This window comes from Poeciliopsis prolifica, unplaced genomic scaffold (genome assembly GCF_027474105.1).
Source record: "Poeciliopsis prolifica strain line A6 unplaced genomic scaffold, Auburn_PproV2 SCAFFOLD008, whole genome shotgun sequence".
Classification (NCBI taxonomy): domain Eukaryota; kingdom Metazoa; phylum Chordata; class Actinopteri; order Cyprinodontiformes; family Poeciliidae; genus Poeciliopsis; species Poeciliopsis prolifica.
In genome coordinates, this window is record NW_026562383.1 from 3254487 (window position 1) to 3280443 (window position 25957).

The following is a 25957-nucleotide window of genomic DNA, read 5'->3' on the forward strand; positions in this document are numbered from 1 at the left end:
AGCTGGATTCTTCCGTTTTCCTGTCTGCCCCTTTCTACCTCTTGTCCGACCTGCTATTCCCCTGCAAGTCTTTCCTTTTGTTCCATTATTAATAAACATTCTGTTCTACAATATTCTCTGCACCAGGGTCCTTTTAAAAGCTGCAACATGACAGACTTTGAGCTCCAGGTTGCACTTTCTGACGCTTTTGGCTTCTTAACAGGCTTCTTTGTGGATATTATAAATTGTTTAAGTCTTAGCTTGGACCACTTTTACCAGCCAGTTTTGCTTGGTTTAAACACAGACAACATATATAAGGATAAATAGCTCCCACAACTAGAAACAAATATGTCACTGACTCATAAATTAGGTCTAAGTCAGAGGTGTACAAACTTTCAAATTGGCTCACGGACCAGAAAATAAGGGGGTAATGACAAAGAAGTAACATGAAAATAGAAACAAAACAAATACTTTTTTTTACCACCTCAACAATACAATAGTGCAAAATTTTGATGACTGAAGTAGATGATTTTTGTTGGAAATGGAGATGTTAATTATTGTTGAGCCAAAATGTTGAATAAAGGTTCTGCTTTTTTTTTCCAGAAAGAGACACAGTCAGCAAATGTTTAAAGATCTCCATTTAAGACAATATTATATTTTTTGTCAATAAAGAGAAGATTTAGACCACTTATTGAAAAATACCAAGACAAAATTAATAAATCCATTTAAATCAGATCTCGGTCTCAAAACTTCCTGAATAAATGTGATTCTCACAAAAGAACACAAAAAGCCTGGGCATTGAACACTTGGTGTTGTAACCAACATTTTCCATTATAAATATTTTATTTGACTATGATAATTTTGACCTGGTGAAAAATAAAAATTCTCAACCACATGTGTTAGAGGGCTCAGTTTACATTATCTTGAATTGGAGTTGTGGACCGTACAAAATTAGTCCAGGGGGCACAATTGGCCCTCGAGCCGCACTTTGGACAATCCTGGACTAAATACAACTTCTGCTGAAATCAGGTCTAGGAAGTTTGACTATAAAACCTGTGTCTTGTTCAGACATGCATGTTTATTGTGGTTAAATATGAAATTCACAGCACACTTTTCAGATTTCAGTTTTTTTTTCTGACACTTCAAAATTATACACTATATTTAGTTAACATATAAAATATAGTATAGATGAAAACGTGTGACGCAGGGTGTAAAAGGTCATGGGATATCATCTTTTTCTTCCATGGAGCACAACAATAAGACAATATAAAATAGCTGCATTTTTATTAAACAAAATAAAGTACTTACAAATGATTGTGATTAATCCAGTTCACTGTTTTCTGTTCATTAAATGAGGCGTGAACTTAGAACACAACGCCGTTCTTCTCAGCCTCGAGTCATGGCTGGAAGCCGACGAGCATCAAGATACTTTGAAGAAGTTCACTCCATTCCCCGCTTGTCACCTGACATTTATCAGCATCCTCAAACTAAATTGACTAAATTGATGTAATTTTCCTCCACCTAGATCTACAGGTACCTCTGAAGAGTTGATAGGCCTATTTATAAACGTTCTGCATGGCTAAACACATCAGGGTGTCACTCAGGAAACTATGGAGTGATGAGAGCCAGTGGATGGATTTGGCCAGTGAAAAAAAAAAAACACAAGGCTGGCTGCTCTCGTCCTGCTTGCCATTTTTATGTTTTTCGGTACACAAGCAGCTGCAAAATGGTGATAAGACTGTAATTGCAGAAAGATGTTTATGATTAAATAAAGCAGAGGGTTTGACGCTGCGGTACAAACGAGTGATTGGGTCCACTAATGAGCAACTGCTCAGAGATTGTTTCGTTATCAGTAAAACAGCAGACTTTCCTGCTTTTCAAAGGAAGTACATACATAAAATTAGCTAAATTGCATCTGTAGAAGTTATTACTTGTAATATTAAAAACTCAACTATGAATTTTATTTGCCTCATCATAAACACTTGTTACTGGGATGTTTTCACCTGAATGCCCGGTCGACTGTTTGATTGCAAGACTGCAACATTCATTACATTTTCAACTGGTTTGGTTCACTTTCATACTTCATTGCGTCAAACATGATAGAAGTAGAAGATAAAACACATGAATGAGGAATGCAAAAGACATACTTTTGTACTACTGTAACCTTAACATGCTTAAAAAGCATGTTAAGATTACAGTTTACAATTGAAAAGGAGTAGGAAGAAGTAAGAAACCTCTGAACTTGTGACTCACCTTCAGCCTTGCAAGTCTTGGTGACCAGATCCATCTCATATCCTTCGTAGCACTCGCACTTAAAATCTCCCTTGTAGTTGATGCATATCTGGCTGCAAGCGTCAGGGTTCTCACACTCGTTGATGTCTGTGAAGAAGGCAAGAAACAGTTATCAGTGGCAGAGCTGAACAGAAAATGACGACCATTCTTGTCGTATGATAATTGTTAAGAACTGATGCTTGTTGATGACTTTTATCGATGGGAAAGCGCAGATCATATGAGGAAAGAAAGAACGACACGTCTGACCTTTCTTTTTAAACACCTTTTTCTTTGGGTTGCGCTGGGTGTGACGGGTTAGGAAAGGGTGTGAAAATGTGTTGTGTGTGTGTGTGAACGTGTGAGAGCATAGAAAGTGCATCTGGCTCCTTGTGGGAATGAAGAGCATTTTATGTTATAAACCAGAAATGTACACTTATTTTCCTCTTCCCCCAGTTACACAACAGCAACTATGACTGGTCCTAGGAGTCATAGCATTGGTCAAACACAATTTGCTCAATTCAATATGAAAGAATACATTTTAAATCAAATTTTATCTTCTCAGTAACAGCAGACATTGCAAATACTGGCAAATATCTGACACTACGGAAGAGGATTAGGGCCCCCGACAAAAAAAAAAAAAAGAATTTTGAGATTAAAGTCAGAACTGTTTAATTTTTTTCCCAGTGGCCCTTTTTCTTTTCCTTTTCCTTTTCCGTAGAAACTTCACATATTTTACTGTATTTAAAAATGTTTTTCATAAATGTACAACCCTCTTATTTTACTTTTACAATCATGTAAATTTTGTTTCCAATTCCAGACGAGAAGTCTGGGTTTTCCACAAACTGAGAGCATCCCTGGTTTTGTTTATTTTAAGAAAAAAAAATTAGGTCCTTGTTTTGATAGTAAAAAAAATCTGCATTTCTGCATCCAGTTTTTCTTCTTAGAATCAATTGCTATCTTTATTCGGGGCAAGCCTGCTTACAATGCTGCAATGAAGGGTGCTGTACATATCATATATTACATTAGACAAAAGTTACCCTCAAAATAAAGGCTGGTTTTTCAAAGAAAGGACATAATAATCTACTTTGTGTGCAGAATTAACATCGACTGCCATTTCTTACGGGGGCTATTCCAGAACATCTGAGTTTTTGTTTTTTTTGCCAGGCTCTGTTGATCTCAAGGTGTTTAACATCCTTCCAGTTTTACCTCCACAGGTCTTCTTGTCCAGCAGCTGGTAGCCGGTGGGACACTGGCACTCGAAGCCGATTGGTCGGTCCATGCAGACGTGGGAGCAGCCGCCGTTATTGATCATACACTCGTTCAACCCTGTGAGGCAAAAGGAGAAAAAAGCCTTCAGATGCAAAGAGTAACAGGAGAGGTAGGCACAATGTAATCAACTCGCAGTTTGGTTTTTTGAAAAATGACTCCAACCCGATTATATGAGAAAAAAAAGCCCTTCATCTTGACTTTTGTACTGTCTTGTCCTTTTGTAATGCTTATCAGACGCTCTCCAAAGCAGAGATGGCCTCAAAGAGACGCCACTACGGCACACAAGGGGAGCTGGTTAATTGAAAACCAGTCCCATCTGTTGGGATATGAAACGTGTGTGTGGAGGGGCTTTAATGCTGTGAACTGAGAATCGAACAAGCCCCAGGAGGATCTGTCACAGAAGTAAAGGGGGACAGCTAAATTAAACAGGTACTCCGTTTGATTTGCGACACAGTAATCCTAAAACGTACAAAAGCTGAAACATGGGATACACCACCAATGGCCCGCTTTATTTTTAATGTAGAACACTTGACCCCATTGTTCTGTTTCTCTCCGAGACAAAGAAATTGGTTGAGTTCTGCTGAACAAAGCTTTTACAGAGTGAAAAGGGGCAGTTTTATGTATTTCATTGGCACATCTGATAATATTTTGTAGCATAATCAAGTAACTATGTTACCTTAGGTTGTTATAAAAATGCTATTTATAGCAAATATGAGTTAAAAGAAATTACTCTTTGTAATTTAATGCCTTGAAATTGGGTCTCTGTCTCTTTAAGAAAGTCCTGCTCTTACTGGAACTCAGCCTTCAGGAAGTCATCCCAACATGGCTCCTCTAATAACCCTTTAACAACATTTTTACCAGCTTCATTCTGAGAAGTAGCTTCTATATTGAGCTAAGCAGATGCACAGTCCCACCAGGTGATTGCTAATTGCTCCTGGCTAGTCTGAAGGAGCTGAAAGATTGAGGAAAGCTGCTCTATGAGGCAGAAGCTTGAAAACTGTACCCTGAAGGTAGAGCTAAGTTTCTTCCAGTTAAACGGTAGTCTTTCCTCTCCACCATCGCCACATGCTCATCCAGGAGTGAATGCTGCAAGTTAATGACTTGATGCACTCCGGATGGAAACACTTTAGCCAATTTGGAAAATAAACTGAGGTTGATTTGTCTTTAGGACCAAAGCATATCATTAGCTACATTTCCCTTAACTAAAATTTTGAACATTCGTTCATGTGAACAAACTTATTTACATGTGATTTTAATTATGTTTCGTATTTAATGGAAACACAGCAATTGCAAAATTGTGTTGTTTTTTTTCAACATTAGTGGAATATTGCCAAAGTTTTGCACACGTTTGTAATAAAAATGCAGCCTGAATTTTTTTCTCAATGTGCTTTCAAACAATATTTGTTGCCGCTATTGACAAAAACGCAACTGAATTGAAAAAAGCAGTTGATGGAACAAAAACTGCTCAGGAGAAAAATGCTAAATGAAGATGGAGTGAAGGATTGCGCTGTTTCACATCATACTGAATTTATAAAGCAACCTTGCATGCACGTGATTTATTCAATTGTTCAACACACTTGTGATTTATATATTTTTTATCCTTAAACAAGTGGCCATAACACAAAGTGAAAAACGTTGACGCACCGGATTGTTTTTCACAGAGCAAAGGCGCAACTGTGCAACAAACAGCTGGCGAGGGTTGATAAAAGAAAAATGGACTAAGCAGCAAGAACAGCTGCCTCCTCAATCATTGAGTACTTAACTCCACCAGAAGTGTGACTGAATGGTGTCAAGATGAAGACAACAGAAGTACAGAGTAAACAGAATGAACACTTTTGAAATATATCCAGCAAAATTCACATTCATAAGGTTTACAGAAAAAAAAACACTAGAACCATGTCATCTATTTATTTTCCAAATCTGTGCTTCTACTATATTTTTACACTTATTGAGATTATTAATTTATTATTTGACTTGTCTTCAAGAGTTGCTATTTTTTAAATGTTGTGCTTTCTTCATGCACAATAAAATAAATTCTAATTCTGATTCATTTGCAAGACGATTTCACACAGACTGTAACTACTACTTTATAAAAATACATTTAGCTTTTCACAGCTTCACAAACATCATAAGACTGTGGTAATATGCTTATTTAGGGGCATTCAAACCTTTTTCAGAAATTCTATGAATATTTTCCAGATAATATTTGATGTTCATCAACACAGGAAATGTTGGAATTCAAGTCTGTTTTCCTAATATCTTTATGCAGGTAAATTCATTTGATGGTTACCAAGATACGTTGCTCTGTGCTTATTAAATGAAAGGGTCTTTGGTTAAGATTTTGGGTTTGCATGCCTTTCTGTGTTATGTTTCCACAATCTCACTTTTTTATTTGATGAAAACCTCCATGGTCATTTAAATCATGATTCCAATTTGATGACTCATTTCTCCAAACACAGAGAAGCAGCATTCAACGTTTATGCACCACAAATCTGGAACAAACTTCCAGAAAACTCCAAAACTGGGCAACTTATTTGATATGTATCAATTATTTTGATGATGTCACTGGGGGAACTGTAATATGTATGTAACTGGTTCCTCGACTTGTAACTGTGTTGTATTTTTATGACTTTTTATGTTTGGCTTATTTTTCTACTTTCTCTCTTCCACAATCCTGAGAGACCGACCTCTTCTGGGTCTACCCTCTGCTCTCTCACATAGTAACAGCTATGACAGGCACAAACCTTGCTGTCAGCCCAAACAGGACAAAGATGGAGTAGAAAACTGAAGGAAGACATTTTTTTCATGCTAGAGGTATCTTTTGTGCCCTTTGCGAACAGCAGAAAATAAGAAATAATGCCCTGATTTCCTCTCGTCACAGAACTTAATGAGGTACACCAGGAATTTACGAGATGTGGATTTTCTGATAATTATGCAGTCAGTGTTGGCTTTGCTTGGGGGCCTTAGTCTCCATTCTCTTTAACTGGTAAAAGCGTCACGTCGCCTCCTGAGCTATGAGGGCTACCATGTAATTGCAGACTCTGGTTCTGAACAGACAGCAAGTAGGGGACTATTGATCTTTTTGAGATTGGTTTAGAGCGAGGCAAAACAGAGAAGCTGCAGGCCGGAAAAATCTAAACAACGTGCCGAAAGTGGGTGAGATGCTTTGCAGATTTGATGTGCAGCCAGCGGACCTGCTGAATTTGCTAAAAGACGCACCGAGAGACCGCCGGGTACCACAGGTAACGCCTCGACAATGCAGAGATCGGGGAAGATGAGCTGCAGGCTGATCCGATTGCAAGTTGATCTTTTCTTTCAATTGAAAGTAAAAAATTTGGTCGTGTAATCTTCGCTGTTCGCTTTGTGTCGCCGCCAACAGACCGACCCGCTGTTAAATTCTCTTCTGTAAATCGACTGAATGAGTGGCGGCAACACAATCTATCCTCCTACTGTCAGCTGAAAATGGACCCAAGATAAAAGAAATAAAGAGCAAGACGTGGCTGCCTGTGAGCTCTCACTCAACCCTGTGAGTTCAGGAGGGGCATGAAGCCCCCCTGCCTCCGCCTGAAAGAATCCATGTGTGAAGACAGAAACTGCTCTTTCCACCAAGAAGATTTACAGGCCAGATCCCTTTTTTCCCCCATCACTGAGAAAACATCACATCTCTTTTTTTTCTCCTTCTTCCTAAAGGTATCCTGCACAGTGAATCTGCTAACATGACTTCCTCCAAAGTGAAGGAAATGAATAGTGTTAAATAATGAGCAACATAACAGAGGTGATATGTCATTACTTTTGGTGAGACGGTAAAACATTTGCCTGAGCACTTTAGGATATGCATTGTTTTTAGCATCTGAAAGGAAGAGTGTTGCTCTTCCTTTCAAAAGTGTCTTGTTTTAGATGTGGAACATCTTGGACGCAAATGGCTGAGGGGGCACAGAGATGAGCGAGGTGTGTGTGTCTGCGTGTGTGTGGACATGCTTTTAATGAGCTGAGAATGTGAGGGGATGGAGGGAGAGGAGATGGAGAGGGTGAAGGGAATTACGCTCTGCAGTGCCGGTTTCGGTTCTATAATTTCATTTCCTGGCAGAGGTCAGTCTGCTCTGGTACCTGTCACTTTTCCCCACATAGATTTTTAGATTCCTCAGAGGAAACGTCCTTGCAAGAAGATGGAGGTCTGCTTCTTGCTTTCTTACACTGGAAATGTGATCACAGATATCCAAAAACCAACATGTTTTATTTAATAAATGTCACTTTGACCAAACTGAGCATGTCTGTTATGGCATTTTTTATTATTTTTAGGCAAATTTCTCAAATGAATCATGTTGTATTTGTCACTGTATGATGAGAACTTTGTCTTCTGAACTGCTTTAATTCACCTTGGCATAGATTCAATCAGGTGTCTAAAATAGTGCTCATATCTTTGAGTCCGTATTGAAGTCATATTATCAAGCAGGTACAGCAGAGAGAGATCCAGTGACTGTGAAGCACAGTGAACTCACTGTATGCTAAAAAAAAAAAAAAAATTCGGCATCATTTGAGCTTTGTGATATGGCATTAAAGTGTTCATAAATTGCTGGAAATGATCACCAGCGTACTTAAGTAGACTGAAGCGTTTCAACTGAGGCACTGATACAAAGTAGGATGAATCAATTTCTCCATCTATTTACATCAAGTTCTGATCCCAGACGAGCCCCCACATTTTCCACATCTCATACATTCTAACGTTGGTGTCCTTGTGTGAAGTGTAGACTCAGTTTCCATATGACTAGCATGGCTCTCAGTGTGGTGTTCTGCTGCTGTAGCTCATCTCCTTCAAGGTTCAAGTCATCTGTGCAAAGAAGCGAATCGCTGATCTGCAGCTGCACTTTTCCTGAGCAGGAAAAGTGCTCAGGAAAATTACGATATAATTAGCTATTACGATATAGCTTTTGTGGCTGTCTATAGGAGGTATTCTGGAGGTATTCTGCAAATGTTGGTTGTAATGAGTTGTCCTTTGAGATCATAGAAAGCCACCAACTCTAAAATGTCATTTTCCTAAGACTTCTGACATCAACAAGAAATCTGTGTCAACACCTCTGCTCTTGTAGGATATCTTCCTCTTTTTCTCTCTCTAAACCCAAGAATGTCCAGCATAAAAAAATCCCAGATCAGAAGTCTCTACAATACTGTCAAATACCATCAACCATACCACCTACAAAGTCACTTAAATCCCTCTTTTAGTTGTTGTGATGGCTGCTCTAAAAGTCAAACCTCCATCTTTTAGACACGCAAATTTAATGAGATGCCGCCATAATTGTAAGCAACTGAAAAGGTAAAATAAATGCCTAAAGTGACTGGTTGGTGTGTTAACAGGAGTCATTTAATAAGCACTCTGTTGGTGAAATGTGTGCAAATGAAATCTCTTGTATGACAGTGTGTGCTCACTCGTGAATCGGTATCATTTGGAACAAGCCTTTTCTTTTATTTCATTTTATTTTATCAAAGACAGAAAAAAATAAAAGTTCACACAAGCAACCTCTGGCATCAACAACATCTTACCACACTCTTTTTTAGGCTCATCCGAGCGGTCCTTGCAGTCCTTGACAGAGTCACACACCTTGGAGCTGTCGATACACTCTCCGTTCTTACACTGAAACTTCAGGGGCCCTTCGCATTTTGTGGCTGCAGCAGAAACAAAACAAAAAAAAAAGTAGACAACAGCTTCTGTAAAACACATTTAAAATATTAATGTTTTGTTTGAGACAGTAAAAACAGCTCCATGTACTTGGAAAAAAACATTAAATAAGTAAACATGAAGATAATTTTTCCAACTCAAGTTTGTGTGGAGCGACACAAAAAAAGTTACAATATAAAAAATTTAAGGTCACTTTTTTTTATCTTTCTCACCTCCTCTTGTGAATTTCACTTTCCCTGCCCTCTTAGTTTGCAGGAAGCTGATAAATAATTCCTAAGAAGATGAACTTAAGAGACTGGTTTACACAAAGTTCATATACCACATACCCTACTGTCATTATTACAACACCTTTAACAGCTTCTTCATCTTGGTTTGTAGTTTTCGCACTTTTGTCACCTCTTTGCGTAGCTGGAATTACGATATAGCTTTAAATGGTCTGTTAAACTCCACCCAAGGTAATTCTGTCTTGTTTTATCCAACTGATGTCAGCCTCGCAGATTCATAATAAATCATTTGTACCTGCATTTAGTAAAACCTGCTGGGATAAATTTAAACCAAACAACGGATGTTTTCTGCATTTGTGGGGAAGTGCGTTTATTTTAGATAATGCAACAAAGGGCTGCTGCACTGAGCTTTTAATTAGAGAGCTGAAAGCAACAGACTGAATGTATCCACCTACTCAACAAGGTGGCACCTCACTGTAAACAATCTCATGGACCCGGCAGCACAGCTGTGCTTTCTGGAGCAGCTCTGCTGTGCTGCGAATCAATCAGGTTTGCCTGTTGCTCTTTTAAGTTTCCGGTGAGATTTGGCAGCATTTGTCCAAGTAGTACGATAACTGTGTACCATCAGCAGCAGCTCTGTTTGTATGTACAGTAACCCTTTGTGTTATGTGATAGTAAGATATATTTACACCTGTGATAATGAATTTTCTCTGATTCAGACAGTACAGAGGAACCTTGGGACTATTAAACTCAATCTTGTTCCATTTCCAGCAGGCAGAAATTGCAACTAATTGTGACATTGTCACTTTGATCAGTACTGTCCTCATTATTTTTAATCACTAGTTTATTGATAATAAGGTCACGAACTGATGAGATTTTTATGCCCATTTTTACAGCAATAATCTTGGCACATTTTAAGATCCTGAACTCTTCAGCAAGGTATGAAAAAAACTCCTTCCTTGCTGTGAATGAATGTTCATAGCTATAAGTTAATTCACAAATACTATCTGGTCTATTTTTGCTTTGTGAGAGCATGCTTACACTCCTGATCAAAATTTTAAGACCAGTTGAAAAAAGCCAAGACTATACATTTTGCATTTTTGAAGTGATTAAAACGGGCTACATTGCAAAAAGCACAAAATCTTTGTCATTTGTTTCTAGTGCAAATATCTCAGTACACTCGAAATAACACTTGAGATAAGACTACTTCATACTAATTTACAAGTATAATTTTTGCTAGATATAGCAGCTTGTTTTAAGTCAATAATTTCTTAATATTGATGGAAAAGTATTCCGTCGGTAGAGTATTTCACTTGAAACAAAACATTTTTCCCATGTTACTTGTAAAATAATCTGCCAGTGAAACCAGTACTCGTGGCGCTCAACCTATATCTATTAAAATGAGTCACATATTTATACGAATATGTTATTATATTCACAACCCGGATGTTTTTTCACACCTCGGCTAGCTGTAAGCTAGCTTTTTTTCTCAGTGCATTGTGAGCCAGTTTAGTTGTCCGAAGCTGAACGTTGTCCTGGTATCAAACTGGCTCCGTCAACTTCCCCTCTTTATGTAGCGTTTCCTGGTGCTGTGCGTTTCCCAGGTAATCGTGATGTAACCATCCACTTGGTGTAAATGAAGCAGTGATTTATCCAGCCTCAGAGACCCACCGTTGACACAGCCGGACTCGTCGCTGTGGTCAGGACAGTCGTGGACCTTGTTGCACTGTTTGGTACCGTGGATACAGGAACCATCACCACACTGAAACTCATCAGGTCGACATGTCAGCAGAGCTGTTAGAGAAGGAGAGAGAGAAAACAATATATACACATATAAAAACAAAATGGGATTCATGTTCTGACATTGATGGATCAAATCCTTTTTCTTACATTTTACCCATTACTAGTTTGCCTTTTCTCTTTGCTTCTGAGACTGTGTCAATAAGCTAATTTGAAAGGATAATCGCCAGAAAATATGCATAAAAATCAGCAGAATTGAGTAATTGCATACTTCAGGTATGCCAATTTCATTCAGAGTTTGATGCAGCCCAGAAAATGTCAACCCAGGGTCGTGTGATGAATGAATTTTAATGTAGAAGGCTAAAAAAGGGAGGCAGGGTGAGGCCAAACCAAAATTCATTATTATCCCAAGACCAGAGCAGTTTCTTATCAACAGCAGAACTCCCCTGAACCCCATTAAAAAGCAATATATATGACTCTTGGGATGTGATTTAGTGTTATCATGAGATAAGATGAGACCAGGACAGAGGGAATGTCGATGGTGACGCCTCAACGCAGACGAACACAGCAGATCTGTGTTGTGCTGTGGTGACACATCAATATCAGAGTGGAGATCTGTAAATAAACGATGTTTCATACAGATCCCTGACATTAAAAAAGTAATATCAGGGGAAACATATTGATCAGTGTCTCTAATCCGAAATATTTCTGTAGAAAATAAAATTTTTCTGACAAATAATTCCTCAAGTAGATCCTGAACGTGAGTGAGTGTACCAGAAATGTGTTCCTCATTTGAACCTGAGCACCTCTGTCTCTTGCAAACGCTGCTAAGACGACACCACACACCATGACAGTTTGTCAGACAAGCTCGCTGCACATCTCCGTAACGAGTGGAAGGACATGTCTGAGTTTCACACTTTGGATTGGTGAGAGCTTTGGGTGATGGAATCCCTGCTGCAAAAAAAATAAAAACTCCATAACTTCATCCACTCACTGTTATTTAGTACGAATATCGAAGGCAAATTTAAAGGGAGAGAATTATGTGTTTTCCAGGCACTTAGTGTTATTTTATAGCACAACCAAGCAGCTATGTTAACTTCAGTTGTTATAAAAGTGCCATATTCATCAAATATGAAATTTCATATCCTGGTTTAACAACTTGAAATTGGGCCTCTATCTCTTTAAAATCTCCTGCTCTTTATGAAAGACTCCCTTCAGGAAGTCATTACATCACTTTTCCTTAATAATTTAACAAAGTTTTTATCAAGCGTTGCACTGACAATTAGCTGCTATTACATGGTGTTTGCTAATTGCTGCTGACTAGTCTGGAGGAGCTGCTCTGTGAGGCGAAAGTTGGGAAGCTTGAAAGCTGTAGCTCAGAGGAGGAGCTTTATCTTTGAAGGCGGAGCTAGGTCCACCCAGGCGTTTCCCACAGCTGAATGGTTACTGCAAGAGATTAAATGATTTCTAAAGGGCTTATTACGCTGTAAAGTCTTCTTTTTTTATATAAAGAGAGTAGCAGTTAGGACTTAGCTGTGTTTACGCATTAAACTAAAGCAAATTAATATATTAATTCCATAGCAACTATCATTCATAAATGAGCATGCTATGCTGATAATGTACTTGTTTTGGTGTGTGCTTGTGTATGCGACACACACATGACATCACACTCTCCAGTTAATTGATCTGCTGCTAATCAAATCCTTCTTTGTGTGCAACTGCTTCAAACGTAGCTGTATCTCGCTGAGCAAAAGAGTTTTAGAGCAATGAGCTCTGGTGCTATCATCTGTACGACAGAATCGCTCTCCTTCAGAAGCAGTGTGTATAAACCCTGTGTGTGTGTTCGGACTGCGGCTACAAAAAAACTTTGAGATAAGAGGGTTCTGCTCTGACAAGTTTCTGTCCTGCAGTTTAGAAAAAGCTGCTGCAGAGTTAGACGGTGGGAGTTGTGGACTCTAATGCTCACACCGTTTCACGCTACAGGAGCTGTTTGTGCACAGACACTGGAAATTCATTCTATGTCTAAGAAACTCAAATGGTAATGTGCTAAGGTAAACAGAAGAAAATCTAACCAAAGCAATACGCTTAAGAGAGGCTCTAAATGTTGGTAAACTTGGATAAAATCACATGTGCAGGCTCTTAAAAGTGTGAACACCTTCTTTCAAAACCTCTAATAAATGTCTATATAATAGTGTATGTTGTTCTCAGGACAGTTTTCATTAATACTAGGAGCGGGCAATATGGACTTACAATCTTATTGCAATATTTTGTGGTACTATTGTGATAACTGTAAAGATTATGATAAAACAGTTGATCTTGTGGAATACTGTATGCATTCTTAGCAATTATTGTTTTTGAAAAATATTCCCATTCTAAATAGACTTTTAAAAATCCCACTTAAAAAGTGGGATACTCATCACTGAACTGCACACTATGCCTTTCGTCATATTTTAAAATATATTTATATTTTTAATGATGTGGTTTGAACAAACAGAGAAAATAGAAAAAAAAACTTTTGAAATCATACAGTGCTTTTTTTTCTATTACAATAATTGACCATTTTTACTGTGATATATTTTCCATAACAAATGATAATCAATGGCGTTAATGCCCACCCCTAATTAAAGCCACATAAATAATGAAGACTCACCTTCTGAGTTTATTATAAAGTGTAAAAATATATTTTTATGCCAACAGAAAGACCTATCACTAGGTTGCTTTAGAGTCTGAGGACAATCTTGGTTTGCAGAGGAAAGAAAAATGTTGACATAATGTGAAACTGGAAACCTCTCAGGATTCATGAAGCCAGGTACTCACGGCAGTCTGACTCGTCGGACTTGTCCTTGCAATCTGGATCTCCGTCGCATTTCCACGTCAGGCGAATACACTCCCCGTTAGCACAGCGGAACTCGTCGGCGGTGCAGTTGGCTCTGCGGTTGGGCAGGTAGGGGGCGCCGTCGCCACAGCGTTCCGGGCTTTCATCGGAGCCGTCCGAGCAGTCGGGGTCTCCGTCGCAGCTCCACATCAGCGGCACGCACTCCGACGTGTTGCAGCGGAAGTGGTTGGGCCCGCAGGTCTGCGGCGCCGCACACTTGAGCTCGTCGCTGCCGTCTCCGCAGTCGTCGTCGCCGTCGCACACGTAGACCGCGGCGAGGCATTTACGGTTGGCACACATGAACTCTGCGCTGGGACACGCTTTGGCATCTACAGGCAGAAGTAACAAATATGTTAGGTTTTCAAAATCAGAACTGAATTTGATTCAATGACGTTCAAAACTTTTCCCGGCATTAAGCAAAAGCTGAAGGAGTATTATAGAAATTAAAAGCAGAGACATGATAGTGTGAATTAACTTTAAGCAGCAGGCCACAGAAACAGAGCATATCTGATTAAAATGAAGCTGGCGAGGATGAGAGCAGTAATCACAAGAAAATGTGGAGAGGTTTCCTCTCCGGGGGAGTCGGTGATAATGCAGCTCCTTCTGCCAGAAGCCAATCCTTCACCTCTCTGATCAATCTGTGGCACGGTACCTCTCTGTGAACATCTTCTTATGTAAAGAGGGCTTTCATTTTCCAGCTTTGTTTTCTTTTTTTTTTTTTGCGCAGACTATAAAAAGAGCCTGAGTATTTTTTGTTGTATCTGCATTGAAGTAAGTTTTTTCCCTGAAAAATACTCAGTTTGTATTAAAAATCATTGGGAGAGTTTAATTTTTCTTTCAGCTGTACTGACATTAGTACATGTTGCAAAACTGAAATGGAAACACTTTTTTGCATCGCTCTAGTCACATGGCAAACAACCGTATGTTACTACTGACAGAAAAAACGAAGAAGACAACAGGAAGTAGAAGAAGGATGGCGCAGGACAGTTTTTTTTTTTTTCAATGACTTCTCATGTGAACAAACTTACACACGCGTGATTTAATAGTTTTTTTTTTTTTCTTTGATGGAATCACAGCAACTGTGAAATTGTGTTTTTTGACTTTAGCAGAATATTGACAAAGTTTTGCGCACATTTGTAATGCTAATATTTAGCTGGCAAACCAGCAACTAGCTAGCAAACTATTAAACTAACTACATTAGGCGAAAAAAAAAAAAAAAACATCACAATAAAATAAAATTAAAACAATTATGAAAAATCCTAAGCCCTGACTTAAACAATGTTTTTGTTTTGCTTTCAGGTAGTGATAGTGCAATTGAGCCAATTTTGTTTCATGGAAGAGTGGCTAACGATTCAGGCTCTAAGGCTTTTATTGTGTGTCTGGTTTTTGCAAATACTTCTCTGTAGCCCTGACCCGACAGTAAAAGTCGAAGCAGTTTGTGTCCAGAACGTGCCCTTAAGTGTGAGTGAGTGTGCACTTGCATGGCGTCTTGGTGATTGACTTTCCATGTGTCCCACTAATTTATAATCTATATTTCTCCATTTCTTTTTCCCCTCTCTCTCTCTCTTGCTGCCTTTTCCAGTTTTGTTCGAGTCACGTTTTATCTCGCTAAAAAGCACTCGGGGTGGAAAGCGAGGGCCCCCACTGAGAGCCCACAAGCTCCACAGAGGTCAGCAGCAGTAAAAGGAATTTCATATTTATACAAACCATGGGGAGTTCAGGAGCTTCACACCTCAAAGCGTTAGTTGTTCCAGCTGGTTACATGAAAGGATTGCTGTTTTTACCTCATATTATCAGCTGTAATGCGGCGCTGTAGTTTCCGTAGGGCCAAACTCCAAATCTTACACATCATGTCAAACTAGTACAGATTGAGGAAGCAGCTACGTGTGAAGGAGCCTACAATAAAACTGATCAGAGGCTGCAGAGTACATAATTGTGCTCCGTCTCCTGATGATGTCCTTCAATAGACTCAAATTGAGTTCATCCCTTAAAAAAAGAAAGAAACAAGCATCATGGTTACTTGCTGTTACGTCCATCATCTACATTTTTCTAATAAATCTCCAGACTTAATTATCTGACTGGTACCATAATGGACCCAAGACGGGTGGTTCATGAAAACATGTGTTGTCGTTTCAGCTCAGTAAATGGGTGATTTTTCATTAATATTAATAAATGCAGCTGGTTCTGAAGTGGAATTCAAACCAGTGGCCCGGTTTCGCCTCAACACACTCTCTATCCTAATTTGGAGCTAAATAATTAAAGAGCTTCAATAAACATGTGCATTATTACACGAGGGGCGAGAGCATTAGCGGTGCGCGAGTGGCCGGATTACACCAGAGAGGCACTCTGTTTTCCTCTGGAGAGATGAGTAAATGTACTTAAAGACTTCTGAGGAGCTTCGATCCCACAGACCATCTGCTGACGATGCCACACAAGTCAGCGAGTTTTAACTGACATGAATAAATCAAAACCCGGAAAACAAGTTGGATGTGAAGTTAAGGATTTCATATTATTTACAGAACTTGAGGAAAGTATTCGCCTCTTGACAAGTTTCCACTAGGGTCACACCGATATGAAAACTTGGGCCAATATCAATGTCTGATATCGCCATTACATGACCAAACCAAAAACTCTCTTCCTTTTTTTTCCTGAAACACAAACGACAACCGGAAGAAAATAAACATGGGTTGTTAACATTGGCCCACTTTCCTTATCAGACATATTTGTCATATAATTGCTAACATCTGTGGATACCGATGTTGATAACAATATATTCTAGATCTGAAGATTTTACCGTTTGTTTTTTATTCTAATAATGTCACACTTAAACAGCCTTATAAAGCTGTGAAAGGCGGTATTGTACATTTTCCAAGCACCATCAGTGGCATCATGTAGCATAATCAAGTAATTAACTTCAGCCGTTCTGAAAAACATATAGCAAATGACTTTAGAGAAATCTGACTTTGTAATTTAATGCCTTGAAATTACCTCTCTAATTAGCCTTTCTACATCTCTTTAAAAATTACTGCTCATTCTGAGACTCCACCTTCAGAAGGAGGAGGAGTTGTGCCTAGAAGGCGGAGCTAGGTCCACCCAAGCGTTTTGCGCAGTTGAATGGTTGCCATGGGAGACTCAAGGATTTCTCAAACAAAGAACAAAAAAATCATAACATGATGTAAAGCTCCAAATATTTAATTTCACGCAATAAATTAAAAAGTCCAAAAGACTGAAATACCTACATTATTCAAACTTGGACTAGATTATTATTCTCAGTTTTGTTTTATCAATCAAAAGTTGTCACTGGCATAAAACGGAAATAATTCAGGCGAGTTGGCCGATGTGATAAAACCGTTACGAATGAAAGACATTTTTCTGCCAGCTACATGCATTACAACATGACACAGAAAGCCCACACTGGTGTGAAGGAATTAAAAACATAAATCATAGAGAACTTTAAATGCTTGATCAGCGTTTTCTGTTCTCTCTCTTTTTCATCCCAAAAGGGGAAAACATTTTTCGTGACCAACACTAGTCAGAAGTTGAAAGCTTAGCACTTTCCTAAACTTGGCTGCATAAACGATGGACGACTGTTGCCAGCGGCAACCAGTGGTTCAGATGAAGAGCAAAAGGAAGACAGGCGGCTCTGCCTGCACTACAGTGACCAGTGATGAGAGTGAACTGAGGGTGTTTGTGCGTGAGAGTGAGGATGGACAGATAAAGTAAAACATAAATTATATTTTTTATAATAAAAAGATTTAATTACTTTTTTTTACTTCACACACATAACCTAAGCCTGTTAAATGGCTGTCTGCTACACGGTGAGAACAGAGGATTCAAGACAAATATCCATCCATCACCAGAAAACGAAAACCTCCCCAGATTCCAATTTATAAAAAAGAAATTTGTAAAACCTTCAGTCAAATAAAAAGGTCCTCTGCTTCACAGAGGATGAACAGAACTAAAAAGATCAGTTTCACTCATCACAGGACCTGGATATTACACATTCTGCTTGTAAAAATATGCATTGCACGACATGAGAAGCATCAATAATGAAAAAGAGATTAAAGGGTAACCACACAGCAGGAACTAAACCCAACCAGACATGAACTGCAAATGCAAACACACAAATCCTGACGTGGAGTTCCCTGGAGGCAGATGTGCTCAAAGATAAAAGTCCAGGTTAACATTAAGCTCCTCATCACTGAAAGTTAAAGGCACTCAACTTTCACAAGGATTTTCAGCTGCTCAATGTGAGGCTGACCCTGAAAGTTGTCATCAGGGAAAGGTACTATCAATTAAATGTATAATTCAAAATGTGGATTTTTCAATTAGCAGGATGCCTCTTTTTCCTCTAGCAGAATGTGCTGAAGCTCACTGTGGGTTCCAGCTGTGTGAGGTTTGAAAGAGAGAGAGAGAGATCTTCTTTTTATTCAGGAAAAAAACAGTTGAAGAAAAAAAAGTTGTAATGTGGTGATTAAGAAAAATATGTAAAGTACCTCCACATTTCTCAAGACAAACATTCTGCGTATAACTTCCCTTTGTCTAATGACTGACATTTTCTCATCAATCAGCACCTTAAATGATGTTTTCACACCTGACAGTCCAGTAGACTGTTGTGTTTGTTAACATCGTATTTCTCCGCATTAGAGCTCCTTTACAATTTCACATCTCCACAAACGAACCAGACTTTCTATGCAAGTTGGATTAAAGCGAGACGACACAACTTTGAAAGAAGTGAATATTTATGCAATCGCTGATTTTGGCACATCATATTTTTATTTAGTTGTCACTGTTTTGCAGAAATCAGTTATCATTTTGACATGAAATTGTTTCTTATTAGACAGGGGAGTTTTTTTGTGAAATATAGTCACATTTTGTTAATCATGATTTATTTATAAAAGCAATAAAAGGGTAAAACATTCAAGGGGGTGAGTAGATTTTATAGCCACTATATACAATGTGACAGTAAATCTGGAGCTCAATGTCCCCCTACAGTCATAAAGTCTGCTGTGCAGGAGCACTACAGTTTCTCAGTCTGTGTTGCCATAGAGAAGGAAAGGCAGATTCAACAAAAGTTTCACACACCGTTCAACAATACTATACACAGACTATTTCTTATGTGCATGGCAGCTTTGTTCTGTAGAAAGAATCTCCAAATATTTATTTAACAGAAAACCATCATTCAATCCGCCATCTTTAAACCTAACTGCTGCTGATTAATGTCGATGATGGCGTCACTGAGGACAGCGAAAGTCAGCTCAGTCCGCTGATGACTTAATTGTTGGATTGAATTAAATAAATCAGAACTACATCTGGATTCATAGCAAACAGACCCCATTAATGAAATAGAAACTTGTACTTGAATGACTTTCAGTTCACAAAATCACAGTGTTGATGATATTGAGGCTTGGATGGCTGTACAGTTTTTTCTTTTAGCTAATCGTAACCCACACCCATCAAATAGTGTCAAGATAATTATTGACTCTGAATTTAAATCAGCTGTTTATCTTCCAGTTAAGAAAAACAGTGAAGCTCAAGCCAGTTTTGTTGAGACAACCTCAAGGAAATTTCACTTTTCAACTACTGTGATGAACTTTGCGCTTTATGCATCTTCAGCTTGTCCACCATCTCACTGCCTGGCTTTTCGCTGGCACAGACATGCATGAGCACATCTTACCCATTCCGTCCTCGCTCCTTTGGCTTCCTGCGCATCACAGAATTCACTTTTAAGTCCTGATGTTGACTTATAAATGCCTAATCTTGCTTCTCAATACCTATTTGTTTTCTTCCAGCCTTAAAATGGAAGAAACTGAAACACAGCAAAGGCGAATTTGGCTGAAATGCAAAAGTAATCTGGCCCCCGATCCCTCCTCTCCTTCTTTTCCTGCCGATCTGTTCAGGTTGCTTAGCTGTTGTCCCAACTGCTAAGCAGAAACTTAGAGGAAATCAGAATTATTCTGCCATTTTAGACAAAGCAAGTGACAGAAAGCATTAAACGTCTCAATAAGATCACCCAAGAACTGCGGGTTCATGTAATTTACTAGCGATTCAACCATCTTCTGTGTTTTGTTTCTGTAATCATAAGTACAATGGAGGTAATGGACCCATGTCTCATTTCTACTTGGGTAAATATAATAGATTTGAATCTCATCTTCACTCGGATCTTATGAAATAAATAGTGAAATTCAATGTATGTCAGAGTTCTCTGAAGTATTTCAATGCTTTGGACTTTACAGTAGTGGCAAGTTTATTGATTGAAGTTAAATATATTTCTAGGGTGGAACCGTGAAAAAGAATAGCCTTGGGCATTACGGTTTTAAACAATTCATTACACCAAGAATTTTGAACAGGGAACTCAAGTGCAAAAAAATATATATAGATATAAGTCCTTGGTTGCTTTTTGTACATTTTATTTTTCCTCCATCAGTTAAATAAACAGAAAAATCACTTATAGTTTATACAGTAGAGTGCATGCAGGGTAAATGCATGAAATCTGCAGATTCACACCTACACAATACATACAGCCTCTTCTACACACAGTCTGATATTATTAGAGAATAAAGTGGGGTGAGAATCTGCGACAGTTTGCAAACATTCAGACGAGAATCTGATTCCATTGAGCTGAATGTATTTTGCTCAGAGTATTCTCTATCATAGGAGGAAATCTGCTTGCAGAAATCTGTGCCTCAGTGACAAATGTGTGTTTGTTTTAAATGCTTTTGTTTTTTTGTGTTTACGTTACGTCAGCGAACCATTTTTTTGTTAGAAATTATTGATGAATAATTTGTAAGTGTGTGAGATTTTGCACTCTTACTGCCTGGTCACTGTATTAACATCCATTCAAAAAAAATGTTTTTTGAATGGATCCCTCTTTCGATCCAGACCCAAAGAGGGACTGGATCCAAACTCTGAGAATGAGCATGTTTACTGATTTAGATAACTGAGCAAATATTTTGAACAGTAAGTGAAACTTACATATGTAAAATAAAAAAGAAGAGCATTGATATTGTAAAGAAACACAAGGCAGTTGATTCTTTACAAAACTAATCATAGATTAAACTAAGAAACCAAATATCAGAATCAGAAAATGAATCCGCTTTACATTTTAATGTTTTAGGGTGCACGCTCTAATATTCTACAACCATGTTCTTCAAAAATATTGGTGCAAGCCACTAAATATAGATGGATAATAGTTTACCTTCTTCTTTAAAATTATAGTTTAAAAAACATGAAAACAAAAAACTTAAATGAAATTTAATAAAAAGAATAAAATCCGCCTGATAAAGATTACTGCCCTCACTTATCTTAATGAATATTATACTCTTATTTCTTTTTTATTAATGTAGACAATATCTAAAAATAGTCCTTCACTATTATCAGAAGTTGATTTGAAAGCATTTTGATGGATAAAACACTTAATGTAATATAAAGGCATATTTTTGTATCTGATTGTAAAAGAAAACACTATGACACATAATCCTCTTGGCAAAAACTGATATCTATCTCTTAAATAATTTTCAACGTGCTGCAAAACATGATAGTAGAGGCTCTATGTCGTTGTTTTGAGCAGCAGGGGTGCCGCGGCTGCATGGGAGCGTAACTCTGGTTAGAAATTAAGATTCTTGTGGAACAAATGACAATTTTACTTTTATGAAAATGACGTGAAATGAGGCGACGGCTGCGAGCTAGTTTAGGCAGAGAGTTGACTTCACACATGATCTCCCATCCACGCCACAGAACACATGAACCAATTTGAATGGTCTGCTTAGGCTTTCTGAATCATCCTGCAGAATGTGTCACATTGCTGCTGCTGCTGCTGCCTTTTAGCCCTTCCACCAGGAGCCTGGGTCTGTCACAATAACAAATACTAATCATCCCAGAAATAATTGTGATAAACCATTTTTAACTATATATGATGATAATGGCATATTAATGCAAGTACAAAGATAAAAAAAAAAAAATCATTTCTAAGGAACAGTTAATGCTGAAACTGGAAAAGGTTTTAAATATCCAAATTAAACAAAAAAACAACAATAACAAAAGATTTATGAACTCTCTGGAGGCAAAATTACATTAAGAAAGAAAACTAAAAAGCAGTCATATTTAACACCACTCGGTTTTCAGTTCTTAATTAAACAAAAAAACAAATTGAAGATCCATCAAACGAAGCTGTCTTCACGTCTCGGTTTATGCTTTCTGGAATTTCTCCATGATGTTTTTTACAGACTTTTCTGTGCCCATATCAATTTCCGCTTCTGAGTCTGAGCCTAAGACCGTTTACACAAAAGTTTATATCAGTTGAACGGCTGTGCAACTTTTGGAAAAGTTTTCTGCATCACATGAAGCAACGAAGAACTCGTCGCGCTTACCAACGAAAACAAAAGTTTGGTTTCGTCTGAAACCTTGGTTTAAAGTTTGTTTATTTGTCATATTTTTATTGTACGACAGCTAAGTTAGAACTACCTTCTGATTTTTGATGTGTACGGCTGTTGGAATTTGACATTTTTTCAGATCACCGAACTGGAGGGCAGACACAGCAGGGAAAAACAAAATCAATGCCTTGCAGCTACAGATTTGATCTACAGACACAGTTAAAAGCTTCTAATTCTTGTTTCAGACATCCTCTTTCAGGCTGGTACTGAGCCTAGTCACTCTTCAGATAAACTGCTCTGAGGAGCATTTAATAGGTCTAATTTGTGATGCTATCATCCCCATTCCTTGCTAATGCTACATCTAGCCTCTCTCTCTCAGCGGGTCACGCTTGGCGCCGTTTGTCCAAGCGTAGATTTGGCTCTTTGGCCGGGTGGACGACATCCTGCTGCCTGCCCCCCCCGTGTCACTGCTGAGGGGTTTAAGGCTGCCACATCAATACTGACATTAAAATGAGAGAGGATTAGTCCAGACTAGACTGGGGCTCAATGAGCAGCTCAGTGAAAAGACATGTAAGCTAAAAAGGTGCTAGACTGAAAGTCAATAGAGTTGCTAACAGCTGCTCCAGAACGAGTACACAAGAATAATCACATTATCAACGTTAACGTGTGTGAAGTAAAAATTGTGTTATTTCTTTTAAGAATTTTATTGAATTATTTTAGTCATTTAACATTACTATTGTTTTAGTCTGTTAAAACATGTAGGTCACGGAGTCTCTGAAGAATCAGTTAGATAGGTTTCCTTTTGACCTCTCCTTGTAAAAGTTCCAGCAGGCTGTCAGTGACTAAAATAAGGTGCCAAAGTTTGTTAACAGATAACAACAGATAGTTTAGGTAAAAACAGTAAGATGGAATAAGCCCTACGGTCTAACAAATTTCTCCATTGAATGTTAGAAGCTCAGAGAACGTACAAGGTCTTACAATGTTTTTGGAAAATGTTCCATTAGCATCCTAATTTTTGAAAACTTCCATATTTTGACCAAGAAGATGTTTGTCAACTAAATAATTAACTGCCCTTTCAGTAAGGAAGAGGTCCATCCTGTGGCTACATGACTGGGCAGGTGTTTGAAACAAAATGACTTCCTTATAAACTGTTAATACTGGAACTGGAAGACATTTTAATTATCTAAAATAAATCAACAAAACAACAGAAACAATAAATATTATTTAGTTATTTTAACAAATTTCCTAAAAAAAAATAAAAAAAGAGGCTATTTAAGACTGAACTGATGACTTTATTATCTAGTTTTTGGTAGAAACAGAGAAAAGAGAAAAATGAAAAATCATGCAAATGGAAATTATTGACCTCGGAATAATTTATCACGTTTATTTTATTTATTGCCTATTGCGACAGATCTAATTACTGTTATACAATAAGCAAAGCCATCTTTAATCAGGTGAGTTTAAATAGAAGATATGTTTTTAATGTACTTTTTCTGACTTTCACAAGGATTCCATCATAGGCAGTTTCTTGCTTTGATGAAAATTCACACGACTCTAAGCATATTGGGACATTTCGGAGATGTTTCTTAAAAATGTGCTATTTCCTGAGCTTTCAACTCAGAATACGTTCAGATTTATTGCCTCGATCACATTTTCCCTGACGTGAAGAGGAAAGCGAGCAGATTCTTCACGGCTCCTCAGAAGTAGGCCAAGGATGGTCCCCGAAGCGATTTGGGGGAGGGGGCTACCATACGTGCGAGTCACGTGATTGGCTGTGTCTAAGGTGCCTTCATATTTGATGGCTCTAAGAGCTTCATGGAGAGTTTAAGAACTGTAGAAATCCTCCTTGTAACACCGGGAAGCCCCCCATATCTGATTTTTCACACCACAGATCATTTTACATCAAAGAGCGACTCTGCTGCCAAGCAAGGGTAGCTTAAATCTGAAATCACTTCGTATCTATCAGAATATACAGTGACTTTCCTGCTTTAATGCGTTGAACCTCTAAATAATAAAACCGAAGAGGATAAAACCTTTTCTCAATCTAAAAGTTCATCTGCACTATTTATGTGCTTGTAAATCGTGAATGTTGCAAGTATTTATCAGAATATCTCCTGAAATGTTATCAGCTGTAACAGAAAAAAAAAAAGAAGTCATTTGCTTCTTGGAAGGCGACTTTATAAAGCTCACCAGATGCACAGTCCTCCTCGTCCGCCCCATTCTCGCAGTCTTTCTCCCCATCACATCTCCATGACAACGAGACACACTTGTTGGTGGATCCCCCACAGTCAAATTTCTCTGGAGGGCACGTCTGTTTGCCTGTGGATGGAGATCAAACAGACAGGGGAAGATTTCCAAGGTGAATTTATAGGCCCATAGAAGCAGTGAAAAAAAAAAAGGAAGAAAAAAAAAACTACCACCATCACAGCCAGCATGCTGTTAAAACTCATCGGATGCTGCAACACTTGATTTTTACTGTCTGGGCCGCCTCTACAGCCAGTCCTGAAACACAGCAAAGGCGAATTTGGCTGAAATGCAAAAGTGCAATCCGCCCCCCGTTCCCTCCTCTCCTTCTTTTCCTGCCAATCTGTTCGGGTTGGCACAGTCGATTTGATGCTGATTACAGCGTGTTTAATATGACGAATGTGGTTAATTATAAACCTTTGCTTACAGAGCCGCCTGAAGCCTTCCAGAAAGAAATCAAAGGCACAACCTACAAAACAAATCATGCAGCCTCTTTTATCCTTAGATTATTTTTCATGCTGTTGTGGTGTTGCTTTATATTTGACCCTTCTGGGGCCAACATATTAATGCCATTCTGTAAGGAAGTTGTTACCACAGGAAGAAGACTCTGTTAGTTATCAGTGAGGTGAAATGACTTCAGGAAACACAAACAGTTGAAAAAGATATTTTAATCTAAGTAAATATAATTTATTTATAGAAGGAAGGTAAATACCAAGTAGGACTGGGTAATAAATCAAAAATATACATTGCAATAGACACATGGTTAATATCAACTGTGGATAAAACAGGATCAGTTTGGCAATATTCCAGACACATAAAACAAAAAATGAATAAATTATTTTCAATAAACTGATATGAAAACGTTATATTGTGATATGTTTTCTAACCCCATTATGCTATCAAGGTACATGTTTACATACCAGGTAACTGCTAACTGTGCTAACATCTGACATAAAATGTTAAAGACAGTTTAAAATATTCACTCCATAATCATGTTGTTGCTACTTCTTCCTAAAATTGACACACATTACATTCTTAAAAAGCATTTAAAAAACCAGTGAACTATAATTTTTTATAGATTAAAGGGGATCTAAAGTCATTCTTTTGGCTTAGATTTTCATAGTATAGGTATCTCTGCCCCAGTTATGCACGTTGCCCGTGACAACCTATTTGCAGCCCCCCACGCAGGAAGCAACTTCATTATTTGCTGAGGGCAGAGTAAGAACACGCTCCATAATGAACATCATTTGTGAGCTCTAATAGAATCTCTGATGCTGTCGCTAGTAATGTTAGCTGTACGTCGCATGGC

At 38.2% G+C, this 25957-nt stretch overlaps 1 protein-coding gene across 3 annotated transcripts in view; it reads right to left on the bottom strand.

The window, feature by feature from the left end:
* The window catches only part of LOC129361999 (low-density lipoprotein receptor-related protein 8-like), a 92955-nt gene that overhangs the window by 19011 nt on the left and 47987 nt on the right, over window positions 1-25957 (bottom strand). For all 3 annotated transcript variants that reach the window (XM_055033293.1, XM_055033294.1, XM_055033292.1), the window contains exons 4-9: window positions 24595-24723; window positions 13975-14361; window positions 11089-11211; window positions 9058-9180; window positions 3457-3576; window positions 2233-2358 (exon numbers count right to left, since the gene is read on the bottom strand). In XM_055033293.1, the coding sequence (XP_054889268.1) occupies window positions 2233-2358; window positions 3457-3576; window positions 9058-9180; window positions 11089-11211; window positions 13975-14361; window positions 24595-24723 (1008 nt within the window). The remainder of the gene's footprint in view (window positions 1-2232; window positions 2359-3456; window positions 3577-9057; window positions 9181-11088; window positions 11212-13974; window positions 14362-24594; window positions 24724-25957) is intronic.